Source organism: Culicoides brevitarsis, chromosome 1 (assembly GCF_036172545.1).
Source record: "Culicoides brevitarsis isolate CSIRO-B50_1 chromosome 1, AGI_CSIRO_Cbre_v1, whole genome shotgun sequence".
In the NCBI taxonomy this organism is placed as follows: Eukaryota; Metazoa; Arthropoda; class Insecta; order Diptera; family Ceratopogonidae; genus Culicoides; species Culicoides brevitarsis.
This window is the reverse complement of record NC_087085.1, coordinates 30489474-30506642: the sequence shown is the minus strand read 5'-3', so window position 1 is coordinate 30506642 and position 17169 is coordinate 30489474. Positions and strand designations below refer to the sequence as shown.

Below are 17169 nucleotides of genomic sequence, written 5' to 3'. Positions count from 1 at the left end.
TAATTTTAATTTTTTTTTTAATTAAATTAAATTTTATATAAATTATTTTAAAAAATATTTCTAAACTTTGCAAAACTAATAACATTTTTTTAAAGATAAAAATTAAAATAAATTCAAAAAATTATTTGATTCATACAAAATTAGGCAAAACTATTTTTAATAAATAAAGTAATACACAAAAAAATCTAAAATAAATTTTAAATAATTTGTTAATGAATAAAAATAAATTTTTAAAATTTTATTTCATTCATCAAAATTATATAAAATTTAATTTAATTTTTAAAAATAATTTTCAAAATTTTAATTTTTGAGAAATAATTTTTAAAAAATTACAAATTAATTTTTTTTTAATAATTTTTTATATTTAAAAAAAATTCTAAAACAAAAAAAAAATAATTAAAAAATTTAAAATAAATTAAATGACTTGAAACAAATTTTCCCATTACATCAGACTAAAAGTGAAAATATTTCGTGCAAAATTTGTAAAATAATTGCTCACAAATGTTCCCTCTCATTCGTTTACAAATAAATAGTTATTTATTGACATGTCGTACATCTGAATTTGTAAGAAAAAAAATTAATATGAATTTAATTAAACAGCAAATAAATAAAATGAACATGACACCACTTGCATTTCAGCACCTCAAATGCATAAAATATTATTTCTTGTGCAGAAAAAAAATATATAACATGCTTATAAAATTAAAAGGGTGTCAAATAATTTACTTTTAAATGTTTAATAAATTATTAAATTTTTAAACGCAGCTAAGTCGGAGGACACGAATTTATAATTTTATTATTTATTAATTAAAAGCCAAATCCAAATGACTCCAAATAACACGAAAAATATGTGCTTGATTAATTATTTGTGATAACATGACAGTCAATTATATTTTTTTATTATGTATATGCGAATGACACGCAGACACGACAAGCGAAACAAAACATAAGGGTATAAAAATATTATTATTTTCACACCCATGCCACGCGGTGCCAAGACTTAATTTGCTTCAAGTCATTTAAATATGTTTAAAACACTCGCACAATAATAATAATTGAGCATAATGAAAAAAAAATATTTAAATATGATAAAAAAAATATTAATATAGAAGAAGGAGTGATTATTTTGACGTGCAATTGATATGTTCAAGTCAAAACACTTGAGATAACTAATAAAAATATTTTTTCTGGTATTGTGGGAAATAATTTATTTTTAGCATTTCCGTTTTTTTTTATTGTGCAAGAAAAAATGTCGCAGACGCCATCGTCGTCATCTAACGCCTCATTTATAACACCTTATAAATAACATTTATGACCGACCACTAAATAAATATTAAATTAAAAAAAAATATAACGGATGAGGTTAATCTCTCAAACCTTTAGAACATGCAAAAATATGATGAAAGCATTAGAAAAATTTTGCTGGGACAAAAATAGTTTTGTTTTGCAAAAAAATGTCACCCTCAAAAACTCAAGTTTAGACGACTATTATTTGACAGATGAAAATAAAAATAAAACAAACAAAGGTCTTTGCCAAAATAAACAAACCAAAAAAAATTACGGTGAAAAATTCATCGTTGTTCATTAATAAATTATCTAAAAATTTATGTTCAAAAAAAAAAGATTTATAAAACGAAAGAAAGAGTTCTTAAATTTTTTTGAGACACATGCGAGTTAATAAAAATTGTTTTTTTTTTCTGAACTAGTTTTAAACAAGACAAATTGCTTTCACTTTTTATGAGACTTTAAACGAGAGTAATTCAATTAAATTGCTTGCTGCAACATATGTACGAAGAAAATGAAATTAAAAAATATTTTATTTATAAATTTTGTAGACGAGATTTACTTGCATCATGATGATAATAATAATTTTAAGTCTATGCTATAAATAATTTTCGTAATTTTAAAAGGAATAAATTTTTTTTTATTTTTTTCATATTTAATTTTAAAAAATTCATTTAGATTTTTTTTTTCTAAGAAAAGTTTTAATTTTCAAAAATAAAATTCAAATTAATTTATTTAAATTTTTCTAATATTTTTTTAATTATTTTATTTAATTTAATTTTAAAAAAAATAATCTGAAAATACTTTTAAAACTTAGAGTTTAATTAAAGATGAATTTTTATTTCATTATTTTTGAATAAAATTTAAATTATTTTTCATAAATCTTAAAAAAATAATTCTAGAAATTATTATTTTGATTTTTTTTATCTTATTTATTTATTTTTTAATAATTTCAAGTCAATGCTAGAAATAAATTTTGTAATTTTTAAAGAGATTATTTTTATTTGTCTTGATAAAATTTAATTTAAACAATTTTTGATTAAGTTTTTGACATCAAAGTATTTATTTTATTTATTAATTTTAATTAATTATAAATGTTAAAATTTATTTAAATTAAATAAAAAAAATTAATTAATTAATTTTTTAATTGATTTTTATTTTTTATAATTAATTTTTTTTAATTAATTAATTATTATTTAATTAATTAGTTATTAAAATTTAAAGTTAATTCAAAGAAAATTTATTTAAATATTTTTTTAATTTAATTTTTATTTGCTAATTTGACATATTTTTGTTTCGTTCTAAAAATAATCATTTTAATTTTTTTATCTTTTTTTATTTATACAGGAAATAAATCAATAAAAATAGTCCATTAAATAAATCAAGAAATCCGTACAAAAAAACTTTTTATCTTAAACTTTCAACATTTTATCCCACTCCTTTTCATTATCTCTCTGATTTTACAGGAATTCGAAAGAACCGTTCATATTCCACGCATCGCACTGACAAATGCAGCGAAATAATAATAAACAATTATTACACAATTAATGTCTCGTCTACATAAATATTAAAATGCATTGATAAAATCTAAAAGACTAATTTAAAAACACTTTAATTCATTCATTTAGTACAACAATTTTTTTCACTCAGTAAAGATACATTTATGAAGACTGGTAATGGGTAACAAGAAACCAGAGCAGAGACAAGACAATAACAAATGCATTCAACATCAAATGACAACAACAACTCTTAAAAGCCTTTCCCACGCATTCTTTGTCAGTTCTTTTTGTTTTTTCTTCTCTCTCTCCTGTTTGCATGCATATTAATACAAATAATAATAATAATATTCTTTCCTATTTCAGCGTGATAATGACTGCGGTGTATGGACTCGGTCTAGGAATGCTCGTCGAAGACAGGAATGATGTGTTTTTAATGTTGGTGTTAACATTATTTCGCACATGAATTGAATAGTAATGGCACGAGTGTCTTGTTCCCGTCTTATTTATTGCTCTTTTATTTATTTTTTAAGTTCTGCCAATAAAAAAAATCTGAAACAATATTATTGTAGTCTTGTCTAGGCGCATAAAATGTGCAAACATAAATAGTTTTTCTTGCACTATTTATTTATCGAATGACTGCTTTCTTTACATTTATTTACATATGACAGCAAATAATGAATTGATTCTTCTTGTTAATAAATAAATTTATTTATTTTACCAGATGATGAGGAAAAAGTAAATAACATATCGTGTCTGCGTTAGAAATGAAGTTGAAGGCCGAACGCCGCACACCAGACACAGATCGCGACAACAAGTCAAAGTAATAAAATTCCTTTTATACTAATGACATTCAATTATAATAAAATGAGAATTAGTTTGTAATAAGGCAGTTACAAAAAATGAAATTGTTTCATGTTTCTAAGCAATTTTTAAAGGGTTAAATAGTTTTTGTACTATATGCTTTCAGTATTGCTTCAAAATTGTCCTTTACAAAATTGGCTTATTCTTTCTTTAAATTATCATAAAGAGTTTTCGATTATTTGAAGTAATAGATATCTTAAAATTTTTCTTAATATTGACAATAATAGTTTAGTGTTTGGGAAAATATAAAGCTTGAAAAAGATGAAGACAAAAGAGCTGATCTTTAATAATTTTCAACTTGAAGGATGGATCAATGGTTCTTTAAAGTATTCACTGTTTGTTTAGTCATAAGGAAAATATTTTACATTGTAGAGTAGGAAAATAGTAGAAGGAAAGGAAGAATGTTGCTTCTAACAATTAGTAATTAGTAGTAGTAGTAAGATGTTAGTAATAGTTAGTAAGAAGGAAGAAAGTAATGAAGATAGCAAGGAAGGCAGATAGCAAGTTAGTCGTCATCCGAGTCTCATCAGAGTGAAGTCGTGAAATAAATATTATGAAGTCCAAATCACGTGGTTTTATTTTATGAAGTTAAATATAAAACATACATTTAAACAAAAAGTTGGAGCAAAACGAAGTAAGTTCAAGGGCTCTGTCATCTGTCCTTTAAATAATTTTGCGATTTTGGAGTACTTGGAATTGTTTTTAATGAAACTTGTATGAGTTTTTGCACTTACGAGAATTTGAAGACTTAGATTCTATAAAAAATTATAAAAAAAAAATATTTTAAAGAGATGCTTTTTTATTGAGGGCCCTAAAAACTTTTATACAAAAAAAAATTGAATTTGAGTCCAAAGCTTTGTGTTTGTGTTGTCTTTAAATGTTATATTTAAGCAATATGTTGAATAAATAATAGGAGATTTTTTTATTTTTTGGCCTCTCATGCTTTTTTCTTGCAATTTTTTTTTGAGTATTTTAATTTTATTTTCAACTTTTTAGGGCCCTCAATAAAAAAGCATCTCTTTAAAATATTTTTTTTTTATAATTTTTTACTTTTTAGTTATTACAAAAATGTAATTTTTCCTTTCTTTGCCATTTAAAAAAATTTCTATGAAGTTTCGAGAACATTCTATGAAGTTTCTAGAGCATTCTATGAAGTTTCGAGAACATTCTATGAAGTTTCGAGAACATTCTATGAAGTTTTTAGAGCATTCTATGAAGTTTCGAGAACATTCTATGAAGTTTTGAGAACATTCTATGAAGTTTCTAGAACATTCTATGAAGTTTCGAGAACATTCTATGAAGTTTCGAGAACATTCTATGAAGTTTCGAGAACATTCTATGAAGTTTCGAGAACATTCTATGAAGTTTCTAGAACATTCTATGAAGTTTCGAGAACATTCTATGAAGTTTCGAGAACATTCTATGAATCTAGAACAGATGAAGTTTCTCGAGTCTGAAATGAAGTTTCTCGATAGCTTATGAAGTTTCGAGAACATTCATTGTGGTCTATGAAGTTTCTCGAACATTCTATGAAGTTTCTCGAAGCTTCTATTAAGTTTCTCGAAGCTTCTATGAAGTTTCTCGAAGCTTCTATGAAGTTTCTATGAAGTTTCTCGAAGCTTCTATGAAGTTTCTCGAAGCTTCTATGAAATTTCTCGAAGCTTCTATGAACTTTCTCGAAGCTTCTATGAAGTTTCTCGAAGCTTCTATGAAGTTTCGAATTCCAAGCCCCAATGCACATTTAAAATTGTTTTTTGCACATGAAACTTGCACCAGTGCATATTCTAAAACTTTTTGCACATTTTAAAACCTTGCCCCAGTGCAATTTAAAACCTTACCCCAATGCAATTCTAAAACCTTGCCCCAGTGCACATTTTAAGTCTTGAAGCCAATGCACATTTTTATTTTAACCGACCAATGTTTAATTAAGTTACAGCGCCATCTGCATTCTTAGTATGTAACTAAGAGCGTGACACGATGACAGAATGACAGAATTACAGACAGAAAACATTGGAATTTCAATAAAAAAGCTATAATAAACAGTCGCCAATCAGAAGACTTTTGTTTCCATGTTTCGAATTGATTGGCTTATACTGAATTCTGTTTTTGAGTTTAAGTAAGACTTTTAAGCTTTTTAATTTGAAACTATTTGAACTATTATTTAAAGTTTTCATTTATATTGTTATTCTATTGTTAAAGGTATCTTCCAACTCCAATCGTTGAAGCTCAACAAAATTACTGAGTTACTATTTCTCTTGAAACTCTTTGTTGAACTCTCTTCAGAAATGATGTTGTTTCATGTAAATATCGGTAATAACTTTAGTATATCCTGCCTTATAGTTCATGAACATTTGAAGTGAAACACATTTCCTGATTGCTTCAGCCTAATAATAAAAATAATAATTATTATTTAAATCGAGTTCAAGCACCTAAACTGCAACTCGATCCTTTTCTTTATTATTTGTGCAATTGGATGAAATTCTAGTGCCTTTGATATTGAACTTTATTATTGTCGTTGCCTGTCGACTTTTATTGCCATCGCACATTTGACATCATCAAGCAATTTTATCGGCTTGATAATAATTTCCTTGCTAGACGAACTTAGCGCGCGCAATCTTTCCGCCAGCAATAAAATTGTCAGTTTATGTCAATCTCGGGTCTCTTTAACTGTAACATGCACGACGCGACTCGCGATATAATTTATAGAACGTTTTATTTGTATTTGCAATGCCAACTTATCATTATTGTCTCAACTGTTGTAAAGGTATTCAAGGCAGATGTGAGCATTTTAATTATTTCAAATCAAAAATGTGATGAGGAATTTTAATCATTTGTTCGATTATCTAAGCGAGATTCTTGCTTCAGTCTGCGATCGCTTGACCGAGCAGCATACACATTTTTAAATATGATAAATAGTCATGACATCGTACGCCCACTCGATCGTCGTTGTTTGTGTCTGAAATGAAGAACATATCTTGGGCAGACATCGGTTTTTTTTTTTCTTTTTGCTTAAATTATTATTTATTGTGGTCTATGAAAAATTAAATTTATGCGAAAAAAATATTAATGATAAGATCGCGAAACTGTGATTGATCTAAATAACAGGCCAAATGTTAATGCCTTGCCATTTTTTTTTTAATTCATTTTGTTTTCGGATTGCAAATAAATATATATGATGTTGACACGAAACACGGTGAACAATTAGTAAAAGTGATAACCTAGTGCACTCATATCCGTTGTATGCCACGAATAAGCAGCAATAAAACGTGTTTCCTTGTTATCAAATTTACGTTTTCCAACGTGAACTGTGAGAAGTTGACGTTTCTCCTATATTTTGCTATTTTTTGGGTTGCGAAGAAATTAAAAAAAAACAGGAAAAATTTTTGACTTTAAGCCATTTTTTTTTGTTATTAACGTTCAAAATTTTTTTATAAATTTTTTTATATTTTTTTATAATTTTTTTTTATATATTTTGTTTTATATATTTTTTTATTTTATTTTTTAATTTAATTTTCTCGAATTTTTTTTATATTTTTATAAGGGTTTGAGTAGTTTTCTAAATAATTTTTAGTACTTTAAATAAGTAAGTTGAAAGCTCAAAACTGACGTGATTTTCTTTTTTAAGAAAAACTAAACATTCAATGAATTCCAAAAGTTATTTCGATCAGCTGATCGTTTTATGATAATCCAATATGGCGTCAAGTAAGATCTTTAAAAATCTTTGTTTTTTATTTTTCAAATCAGTTTTGTTTTTTTTAAAGCTTAAAGTAAAAAAGTTTTAATAGATAACTTAACTAAATAGTTAGTAAGTTAGCATGAATAATTAAAGATAACTTTTTCGAATTTCTCTTTTAAATATTTTTTAAGAAAATATTATCTTTTAAGAAAATGTTAAAAGTTTATAAAATTAAAATTAAATTAAAAAAGTTAATGCAAATTTTTTAAAACAAATTTCACGAAACATTAATTTTTTACAAAATTTAATTTATATATCAAAGTAATCAAGATTATATAACATCAACCTCTTTTTCTTCTTGCAAATATAGAAGATTTTTTTTTATCTTATCTCTAGCAGACTTTGTTCCAGAGAAAAAAGTCATCCTCATCATTGTATTAAAATAAAAACTTATCTTTGTTCAAATATGAACAACTCTTACTTTTAAACTTAACCTTAATAAAAAATAATAATAATTGGCACACTGTTGTCTCCTCATTTCGTACGTTAAGTCAAACAATGATAAAAAGCGCGTGCTAAGATAAAGTAAAATTAGTCAAGAAAAAAAAAGTTGAATGACCTTGAAATCATCTCTTCTTCCTACTCTCCTCACTCACTCATACTCTTTACTTAATTCACATGCATAAAACGACGTAATCGCGTATATGTCATAATTTTGCACACAAATATTCTCATATATGTTACGATCATGCCCAAAATTAACTTTCGTAATAAAGATAAGAGAGACACGTCGTTCATCGTCGTCGTTTCGTCGTCAATTATGAGCAAAAAAAAAAGTATAACCTGTTTCTCATTGTTTTCACAAAAAAAAAAAATGTTTATTTTTCTCTCCATTCTGACTTCTGAATAAGTATATATTGGTCGATCAGCCGAAAAAAAAAGTATTATATAATATAATTATCATATCATTTTGTCTTGTCTTGTTCGAGATCGAAGGAAAAGTATGTCACCGGTCGATCGATCGATTATTATTTATTTATCGGGTTCTTTCTTTCTTTTTTCTTGAAAGTTTTCGTTTGTCAATCACGGAATAAATGCATTGAAATTGGTTTTATTTATTATTATTATTTTTTGAAATAAAAAATATACAGACGAAGAACGTGTATGTTCTGATTTTTTGTTTATATTTAAAAAGTATAAAATAAAAGTTTTAAGTTAAACAAATAAAAATGCACTAAATTATTATTATTATTATTACATAATTGTTTATATGATAGAAATGTTAAAACAAAAATAAAGTGCAGTGTATTGGTAACCTAATTTTTGTAAGAAAAGAAAAATAATTCAATCTCGAATTTCGTTTCGATTAATTTATCGAAGATTGATTAAAACATAAATTTTTCATTAAATTAAAATTAAATTAAAAATTTATGTAGCAATAAAAAAAGAGTTCTATGGATTTTCTGTCACTTTTATAAATAAATATTTTGTTATATAAATTTTCAGTTTTAAAAATTTTATTGTTATAAACAAAAATGTTTTAATATAAATAATATTTTTTTTTTTAATTTAATGTAAAAATCATGATTGAGTACTTTCAACAAAATAATTTCACTAAAATTCACGAAGATGTCATTTATCCAAGTTTAATTACCGAACTTACAATTTTTGTTTGTTTCTCAATGTTCCCAATTGTTTTCGTATCAATTCTATTAGAGGCTATTTATGTGACTTTAAACAAAAATTCGTTCAAAAAACAAAGAGAAAAATATGCTCAATGGCTAATTTTAAAGTTGATTGGAAGATTAAAAACTTTAAATACTGAAAAAATATCAAAAGCTAACTTAATTAAAGTATTAAAAATTGTTCAAAACGAGTTAATGACTTTTAAAGACGATACAAGGCGATTTTTGGACACAAATCCTGAAAAATTTTACAAAATGGATTATCAAGAATTAAAGAAATTAGACATTCGGAAGTACAAAAACCTCAAAATCAACGAGAAACATCTTCAGATCATGATCAATCCTCAGTAAAAATGATTCATTGGTTGCTTTGTTAAACTCATCACAACAAATTGACACTTTTACCATAAAAAATTTATTGAAAAGTTGTGCATTGGAATGCATTTCTTAAACTAACCGCATTACCGCATAAACAACATTCTTCTTAATAAAAAAAAATAAAACAAAAAAGATTTACCGGCTCTTAAAGCCTCTCACTTAATAAGGAAAAAGTGCCTTTATGATTTATGACCAAGCATAAAAACAATTATTTATTGGTTACTGGTAAAGTAAGTAAAAAAGTATATTAATTAAATTTTGTGTGTCGCTTAACCGGTTTATGAGAATCGAAGTCGGTGAACATACTTTCGCATCTTTTTATGTCCACACCTCGTCGACGTCGTCGTCTAGAAACAATGAAAATAATTGCATTTTTCTTGTTTCCAGATTTTTTAACGCATTTCAGAGTTTACTGATGCAAAAGCGGTAATAAGCTGGTTAAAAGTCGTTCTTACTAAATCAACTTCGAAAATAAATTTTTTGAAAATTAAGAAAAGTATTTAAAAAAAATAATTTTTTGAACTGAATTTCGAATTATTCGAACATCTTGGACTTTTCGAATTTATATAAAATAATTCGAAATTCAATTTTTAAGTTGTGCCATTTAAATTCGATTTTTCTTAGAAAATTTGAATTCCATTAAATTATATCAAATCACCAACATATTACAAATTTTCGAATAGTTTTCAAAAGTATTTTCGAAATTTGTAATTTCGGATAATAAAAACTTCAAAGATGAATTTCGAAAAACTTTTTAAAACCGAAATAACAAATTTTCGAAAATACTTTTGAAGTTTATTCGAAAATTTGAAATTTGTATTAATTAATTAATAAATTTGTATTAATTAATGGACTTCAAATTTTCGAAAAAATTCGAAATTAAATGGCACAACTTGAAAATTAAATTTCGAATTATTTTTCGAAAATTTGTGATTGAACAAGTTCGAAAAATCTCAAATTTTCGAAAAAAAAATTCGAAATGCAGTTTAGTTGACCTCTTCCCAACACCTTTTACATCTTTTTCACATTCGATATTGTATATTTATAAACAAAGAGCGCTGCATGCCAGCATACTTAACTTATGCTATTATAAAATTATCGCACATTTGTTTTCATATGTTCCGTTCTAAATAAATTATGTAATGCTAAAAATCTTACAGTTTATTTTTGTTGAACATTTTATTCGTTGTAAGATTATGTTCTTTTGTAAATAAATACAAAGAACGAGAAAGAACATTTTACGACGTTTTAGCTTAATCGACTCATAGCCAAAGGTTCAATGAACAAACAAAGTAAACGAACTAATGATGTGTTCAGAATGATTATGAGACCAACTTTTTTTTTCGTTTGAAGTAAATATTCTCATATGACTTCTAAAAGCTATATGAAACAATGTGAACAAGGTCGACATTGCACACGCAGATTCACAGCTGATAACGTAGTGAACTCACGTATTTCTAAGACTTAACAAATTGAGTTGAGCAGTCTCTCATATGTGCCTGTCCCTAATTATAGGTTTTTGCAGTATTTAACGTGTTTTTGTGGTGTTTTTATTATTTATAAACGACTAAAATGGGCAATTAGCACGTTTTAGTTTATGGAGTAACAATAATATATTTTTTTAATCAATTAATTGGATTTAATGTTGTGAAGTACAAGTTGCTGCAAGGTAGGCCGACAACATTCGAAAAATCATGCATCCATCAAACACTTAAAGTGCAACTAAATTTTTGCTAAACATTTTGCTTGATTGACGACTAGCAACTGGTCGCTTTTATGTTTCTATTCATCTGCCAACTCCACACGTTTCTCGCGCCGCGCATTTAAATTCACATTATGGATGATCACGATGATGAGTCACATTCATGCGGAAAATTTCTTGGATGCTATCCAAATTCTGCCGCGACAGAGATAACTTTTTATTTGGTGCGTCTTAAGATTTTGTCTCATGAATACTTATGAGTTTACTTCCGTCACACCCCTCTTTTCGCATAAAAAGATCGATTCTGCCGGCGCTATTAATAGACTTGAGTTAAAAAAAGATTTTGTGATCGTCATCAGAACGCAAAAAAAAATATTTTTAAAAAAATTGTTTTGTCGGAAAATCTTATTTCTATGAAATATTTATGATAAAACTTTTTTGTTTTGACGTAAATCTCGAGATAATCTTTTGTACAGTGATAAAACAAACCTTTTGCTTCATGTTTTGTGTCACAAAGTACAAATCACCACTCGTGTCTCGCCAGAAAGAGACACTGAACTCTCGACGCGTTTTGAATGGTAAGTAAACAATTTTTCATAAATGATGGAAAAAGGGAATATTTTTCGCGCCATGACTTTATATAATGTCGTTTTTTTGCAGATCATGAAAGGCGTGAAGTTAATGCGTGCATACAAAATTCTTTTTGACAGCAGTTAATAATAATGTACTTGATGATACAAGCCAAATTTATGACCACGAAGACTTCATAATTCGATGTAAAAATGGCATGCAAAGTTCAATGAACCATGGGATGACGATCTGCAATCACCTATATATTTATGAGTATAATATGGATTGAGGAGGTGGCTTTTGGAATTGATCCAATTGTTTCATGTTATAAACGGAAATGAAAATGGACTTTCAATTAATTGGATAAGAACGAATAGCAAAATATTTTGATATTTGGCATTCATGGTGAACCCGACGTGATCAACTCAAACGATTGTTATTCGGCTTGCTTACAAAAATTTTTTAAAATAGTTCCACTTATTCCAATTAACATATCCTGACAATCTAGGAATTTGGTTTATCGATCTACTTAACTAAAATCTTTGGATGGGAACAATTCTTATGTAAAAATATCTCGGCTACCCTCTTTACCGAACACTTACGAAGAAAGTCAAAGAACTGATACCTTCAAAAAGTTAACACAAGCCATAAAAGGCCTACCTAGGTTTAAAAATTAAAAGTTATAAATTTCTGCGAAAAATTAACTTAAAATCATTCAAAGACATACGTTTAAAACTTTATCCTTGAATGGCAAAGTTCTTAAAACTTTATCCCAGAATTAGTATCAAATAGTCCTCAAACCCAGTATGTTAAGATCAAATTTATGAGCAAAATCCTTATTTTTGTTTCATTAAGAAAAAAGTTTCAAATCAAATAATTTTATATTTTTCATGAAGAAATTTGTGAAAATTAAGAAGAATTTTGACTTTTGAAAAACATTTTAAAATTTTTTAAAAAACTCATCGATAGACTAAACCTTAAAAATTGCCTACTCTCTAATTCAACAATTTAAATTTAAAAAAAAAATTTTTTTCGCACATTCATATCATGAGTAACATGGCACAAATTCGCATTTGAAAGATTTATTTATCAAATATTTTTTCATAACATTAAGTAAAATCGTAAATTACGCATAAACCCGAAATCCGAAAGAGCATCGCAAAGACGAAGTGTCTGACTCACCTAATCAAAAAAAAATTGTTATTATTTTTATTTATATAAAAAAAATCGCAAACATCGACCACTGACATTGACTCACGATTTTTCGTCGTTTTTCCTTTAGCTTTAAAAAAACTTGTAGAGACATTTATGACTCGATTATGTCCGCTCCATAACCTTCCTGAGCAATTATTTGCGCACAGTAAGTAAACTAACAACTTATTACGATAACAATGGCTACAAAAATAGCAAATCGGTAGTCACATTGTCATTATAAAGAAGCAACACAGCAGGTCTCTGTCATGAACTTATTTTTTTTTGTTCTCGTTATCTAAGTGTGTTTATAAAATGTGGAAAGAGACAATGTATCGTTAACTGCAAAAAAAACTAGATATATTTTTTATGGTTCTGAACAATGCACAGAAGCGAACCAATTAAAGTTTAATATAGTGCAGTCTTTATGAGAACGGACGACAGACGACATAAACTTCGCCATTTTTTGTTATTATTAAATTTACGTGTTTTTTTAAACTTAAATGATGCGCTAGCGTGGCGTCTAAGAAACTGCATGTTTCATTTTTCTTTGCCAATTTACTGACGTCTCTCACTTGTTTTATTACGAAAAACACATTTTCGATCAAACTGCAGAGACTAATGAATTTACGACAGATTTCCATTTAATGTGAGAGGCGTTCAATTTATACAAGTCATAAAATAAGCAGCAAGTAAGCAAGAAAAAGTCAAGTTCAAGGAAAATGAATGAATTTGCCAAAATTTTTATTTTTGGACAGTGATCACAAAATTTATGAACTAAAGCTAACATTAAGAAGTGATTCTACTTCCATATTTGCAAATCAGTTAGCGCCAGTCTAAAAAAAAAATTTCCACACCTCAAATCATCGTCACTCTAACCTTCTTAATCAGCAGTAGTGCAAAAAGTTAATGACCTGTCATTCACACGTTTGTTCATGCTTTTGTAGATTCTCTTATATTTGTCTGTCTAACACACTTTCAATTTAAAAGATTAACAAAAAATAAGATGAAAATATATTAGAGTTGAATAAAGTCTTGGTTTGGTGACAAAAGACAAAAATAGAAGCCGCAAAAATTCCTGCAAATCTAAAAATATCAAAGAAAAAAGTTCGTCTCTCTATTTGCGGTATGCAATCTTTTATTTTTTTTTGTGAGCTTCACGCATTTGCATATCAATAGAAATTTTTTTTTGTTTATTTATTTTTTTTAGTTCTAAAGAAAACTAACACATTAACTGACAAATTACAAAGATTTATTTTTTTTCGCACACACGTTAAAGTGATTTAATTTTAGAAAACATTCTAATTTCTAAGACGATCTCTCGTTTTGAAAAGAAAGCACGCCAAATCGATATATTTTTGGCTTAGAAATAACGCACTAAAAATAGTTGGACCCAAATTAAAATTTTACCGATTCAGGGTCAAGCGCCGAAGAATATCCAGATGGTCATGCTCAAGGACAAGACGTAATCCAACAAGTGCAGTTCATCAATAAATAAATGTTTTATGAAGAGAAAAAGAAAAATATGTTAGAGAAAAAAAAATTTGCGAGCAACAATGATATATTATGCGAATGTTTATTTATAGGCAAACGAATTTTTTTTTCGGCAAAATACACGCGTAATTTTTGCATCATTTTTGTTTTATGTGTCAGCACGATCATCGCAGATTTATTTGGCGATGAACCAAAAAATCTCACGATGATGCGGTTTGCTCGTTTTTCTTATTAAAATAAATAAAAAGTTTAGATTAATTGTGTGTTATTGTTTTTTATAGGGGAAATTGGATTTATTGCTAATTTTATGATTTTTTTCGAATAAAAATAAAATTTAAAAAATTATTTAAAATAAATGTAAAAAAAATATTTTTAAAAATTAGATTTATTACTGGTATAAGAAAAAATAATTTATTTAAAAAAATATTTTTTAGTATTTTTAAATAATTTTATGATTTTTTTTAATAAAAATAAAAAAAAAAAAATTATTATTTATTTTTTTTTTAAATTAGTTTATATTTTATTTTTATTTGAAAAAATCATAAAATTATTTTAAAATACTAAAAAATAATTTTTTTTAATAAATAAATTATTTTTTCTTAAACCAGTAATAAATCTAATAATCTAAAATTAACTTAAATAAAAAAAATATTTAAAAAAAATATTTTTTAAATTTTGAATTAATTGCAGATTTTATGACTTTTTAGATTAAAAAATTAAATCAATAAAAAAATTATATTAAAAAAATATCAAAGCAAATGCCGGATCAATCAATCAATTTATTTATTTATTTTTTCTATTTTGTGTGAATTTTTTTTATTGCTATATTTTATTATTTCTTCCACGAGGAAGACCGCTCAACAATTTTATTATTATTTTATCCATTTCTCTTCTAACCGAACATCAAATAAAAATGATGTCATCTTGTTAAAATTCACCATTATCGAGACATAATGGAACCTTAAACAGAAACACAATTCCACACATTTGATGAATGTTAATTCCCTACGAACGTGATTTCTATTCAACAAGAATCATTTTTAATAGACTTGTGACATAGAAAAAGTTCTGAGAAAAGAATCTGAGGAGGTGACAGGTAAAAAAAATTGATTCTGATTTTTTTTTTATTTAATTATTTAAAGGAAAGACCGTGGCATCGATTTGTAAAAACATGACACTTCCGCGAATTTATCTGCAATTGACAACGACACCAATGACAAGTGAATGTCAGATCTCGGATCGAAGACATCTGCTTGGCATTTTTTTGTGAGTATTTTCGTGTGTCTGCCATTACGTCTCGACCGACGAGGTTTTTATGTTTCCGATGAACATTTTTTTTAATATTATTTATTGGTTTTGGAACGTCCGTTATCATTTGTGACTTTTGAATATAATTGCATAGTAATTTTGCAAATGGGGACATTATGGAAATATTTTTGCTTTAATAAAAGCTAGTTTCAATTGCATTTTGTATTGAGCTTTAAACTTTAGTAACGGTAGAATTTTCATTAAAAAATGATTAAAATATTTTTTGTGACTTTAAGTATTTTTTTCTCTAAGGCTGGTAAGTATTTTTTAAAAATTTTAGAGAAACTAATATTTTTGATGAGAAAAAGGCTTTTTATATGGAATCGGAAATTGTTATACCTGCAAAGGGCAATTGGGACTATTTTTCATTTACGTTGTTTCTACTTGATGGTTGAAGGAATAATGAAATTAAATTTGATATTTTGAGAAAAAACTGTTTAACCCAGATTCCTATGATTAATTTTCTTTCGCCGTTAGTTGATCGCTAAACACGTAACAAATTTATTTAATTTTTTTTTAGATATCCATGAAAATGGTCCTGAACCTCGAATAGTCGGAGGTGAAGAAGTCGATATAAAATGCTTTCCATTTCAAGTTGCAATTCTCGATATCATCGGTCGTCTTACTTGTGGCGGATCTATCATTTCTCCTACATACATCTTAACTGCTGCTCATTGCTTTGATGGTCTTGATAATGAACCCTACGTAGAAGTTCTTATTGGGTCTTCGGACTTACGTGATTACGAAGGAAAATTATATAACGTATCAAGATACATCAACCATCCAAAATACAACAGATATTTCGATTACGACTTCTCAATTGTACAACTAAGCTCACGACTTTCCTACAGTGAAACTGTTCAACCAATTGCGTTGCCAGAATACCAAGAACCAGAAATTGTCGGATCAGATGCCATCATTAGTGGATATGGACTTACAAAAAATCCGCATGATTCACCTGATCCATATTATGGAAGGAATTCAAAATTGAGAGCTGTGACGCTTTCAATTGTGGATCGTAATGACTGCAATGCAAGGTTAACGGGAGTTTATGGTGGAGCTTATGAAGTACCGGAAAACATGTTATGTGCGGGTGCAAAGAGGGGAAAGGATGCTTGTCATGGAGATGATGGAGGACCGTTGATAATCAAAACAGAAAAAGGACCGAAATTGATCGGTGTTTTTAGTTTTGGATATCAGTGTGCTACTTTTTATTATCCAGCAGCTTTTGCGAAGGTTTCTATGGTTAGAAATTGGATTAAACAAGAGACAGGAGTTTAATTTTTTCTTAATGTCAAAAGCTTGAAAAAATTTAAATAAAATTAACTAAAATTGAAAAGCTGATTTCATATCTACAATTTTTAAAAAAGAATTGATTTTTTAAAATTATTTTATCGCATTCCTTGGAGCTTCGAACGATGTTTAGAAAGAAATGAAATAAAACCGATTTTAAAATATTTTGGTCGAGATCTTGAGTTTCTATAACTAAGTATCTTTTTCTCAATTTTTAAGTATTTTTAA

At 26.8% G+C, this 17169-nt stretch overlaps 2 protein-coding genes across 2 annotated transcripts in view; one reads left to right on the top strand and one right to left on the bottom strand.

Moving 5' to 3' along the window:
- Positions 1-17169, bottom strand: part of LOC134830615 (A disintegrin and metalloproteinase with thrombospondin motifs 15) — a 106599-nt gene that overhangs the window by 49818 nt on the left and 39612 nt on the right. The gene's annotated exons all lie outside the window — the stretch shown is intronic.
- On the top strand, positions 15512-16929 carry LOC134828090 (trypsin-7-like). The gene is made up of 2 exons (XM_063841052.1): positions 15512-15560; positions 16169-16929. Exons 1-2 carry the CDS (start codon positions 15512-15514, stop codon positions 16927-16929), a joined length of 810 nt encoding a protein of 269 aa, XP_063697122.1.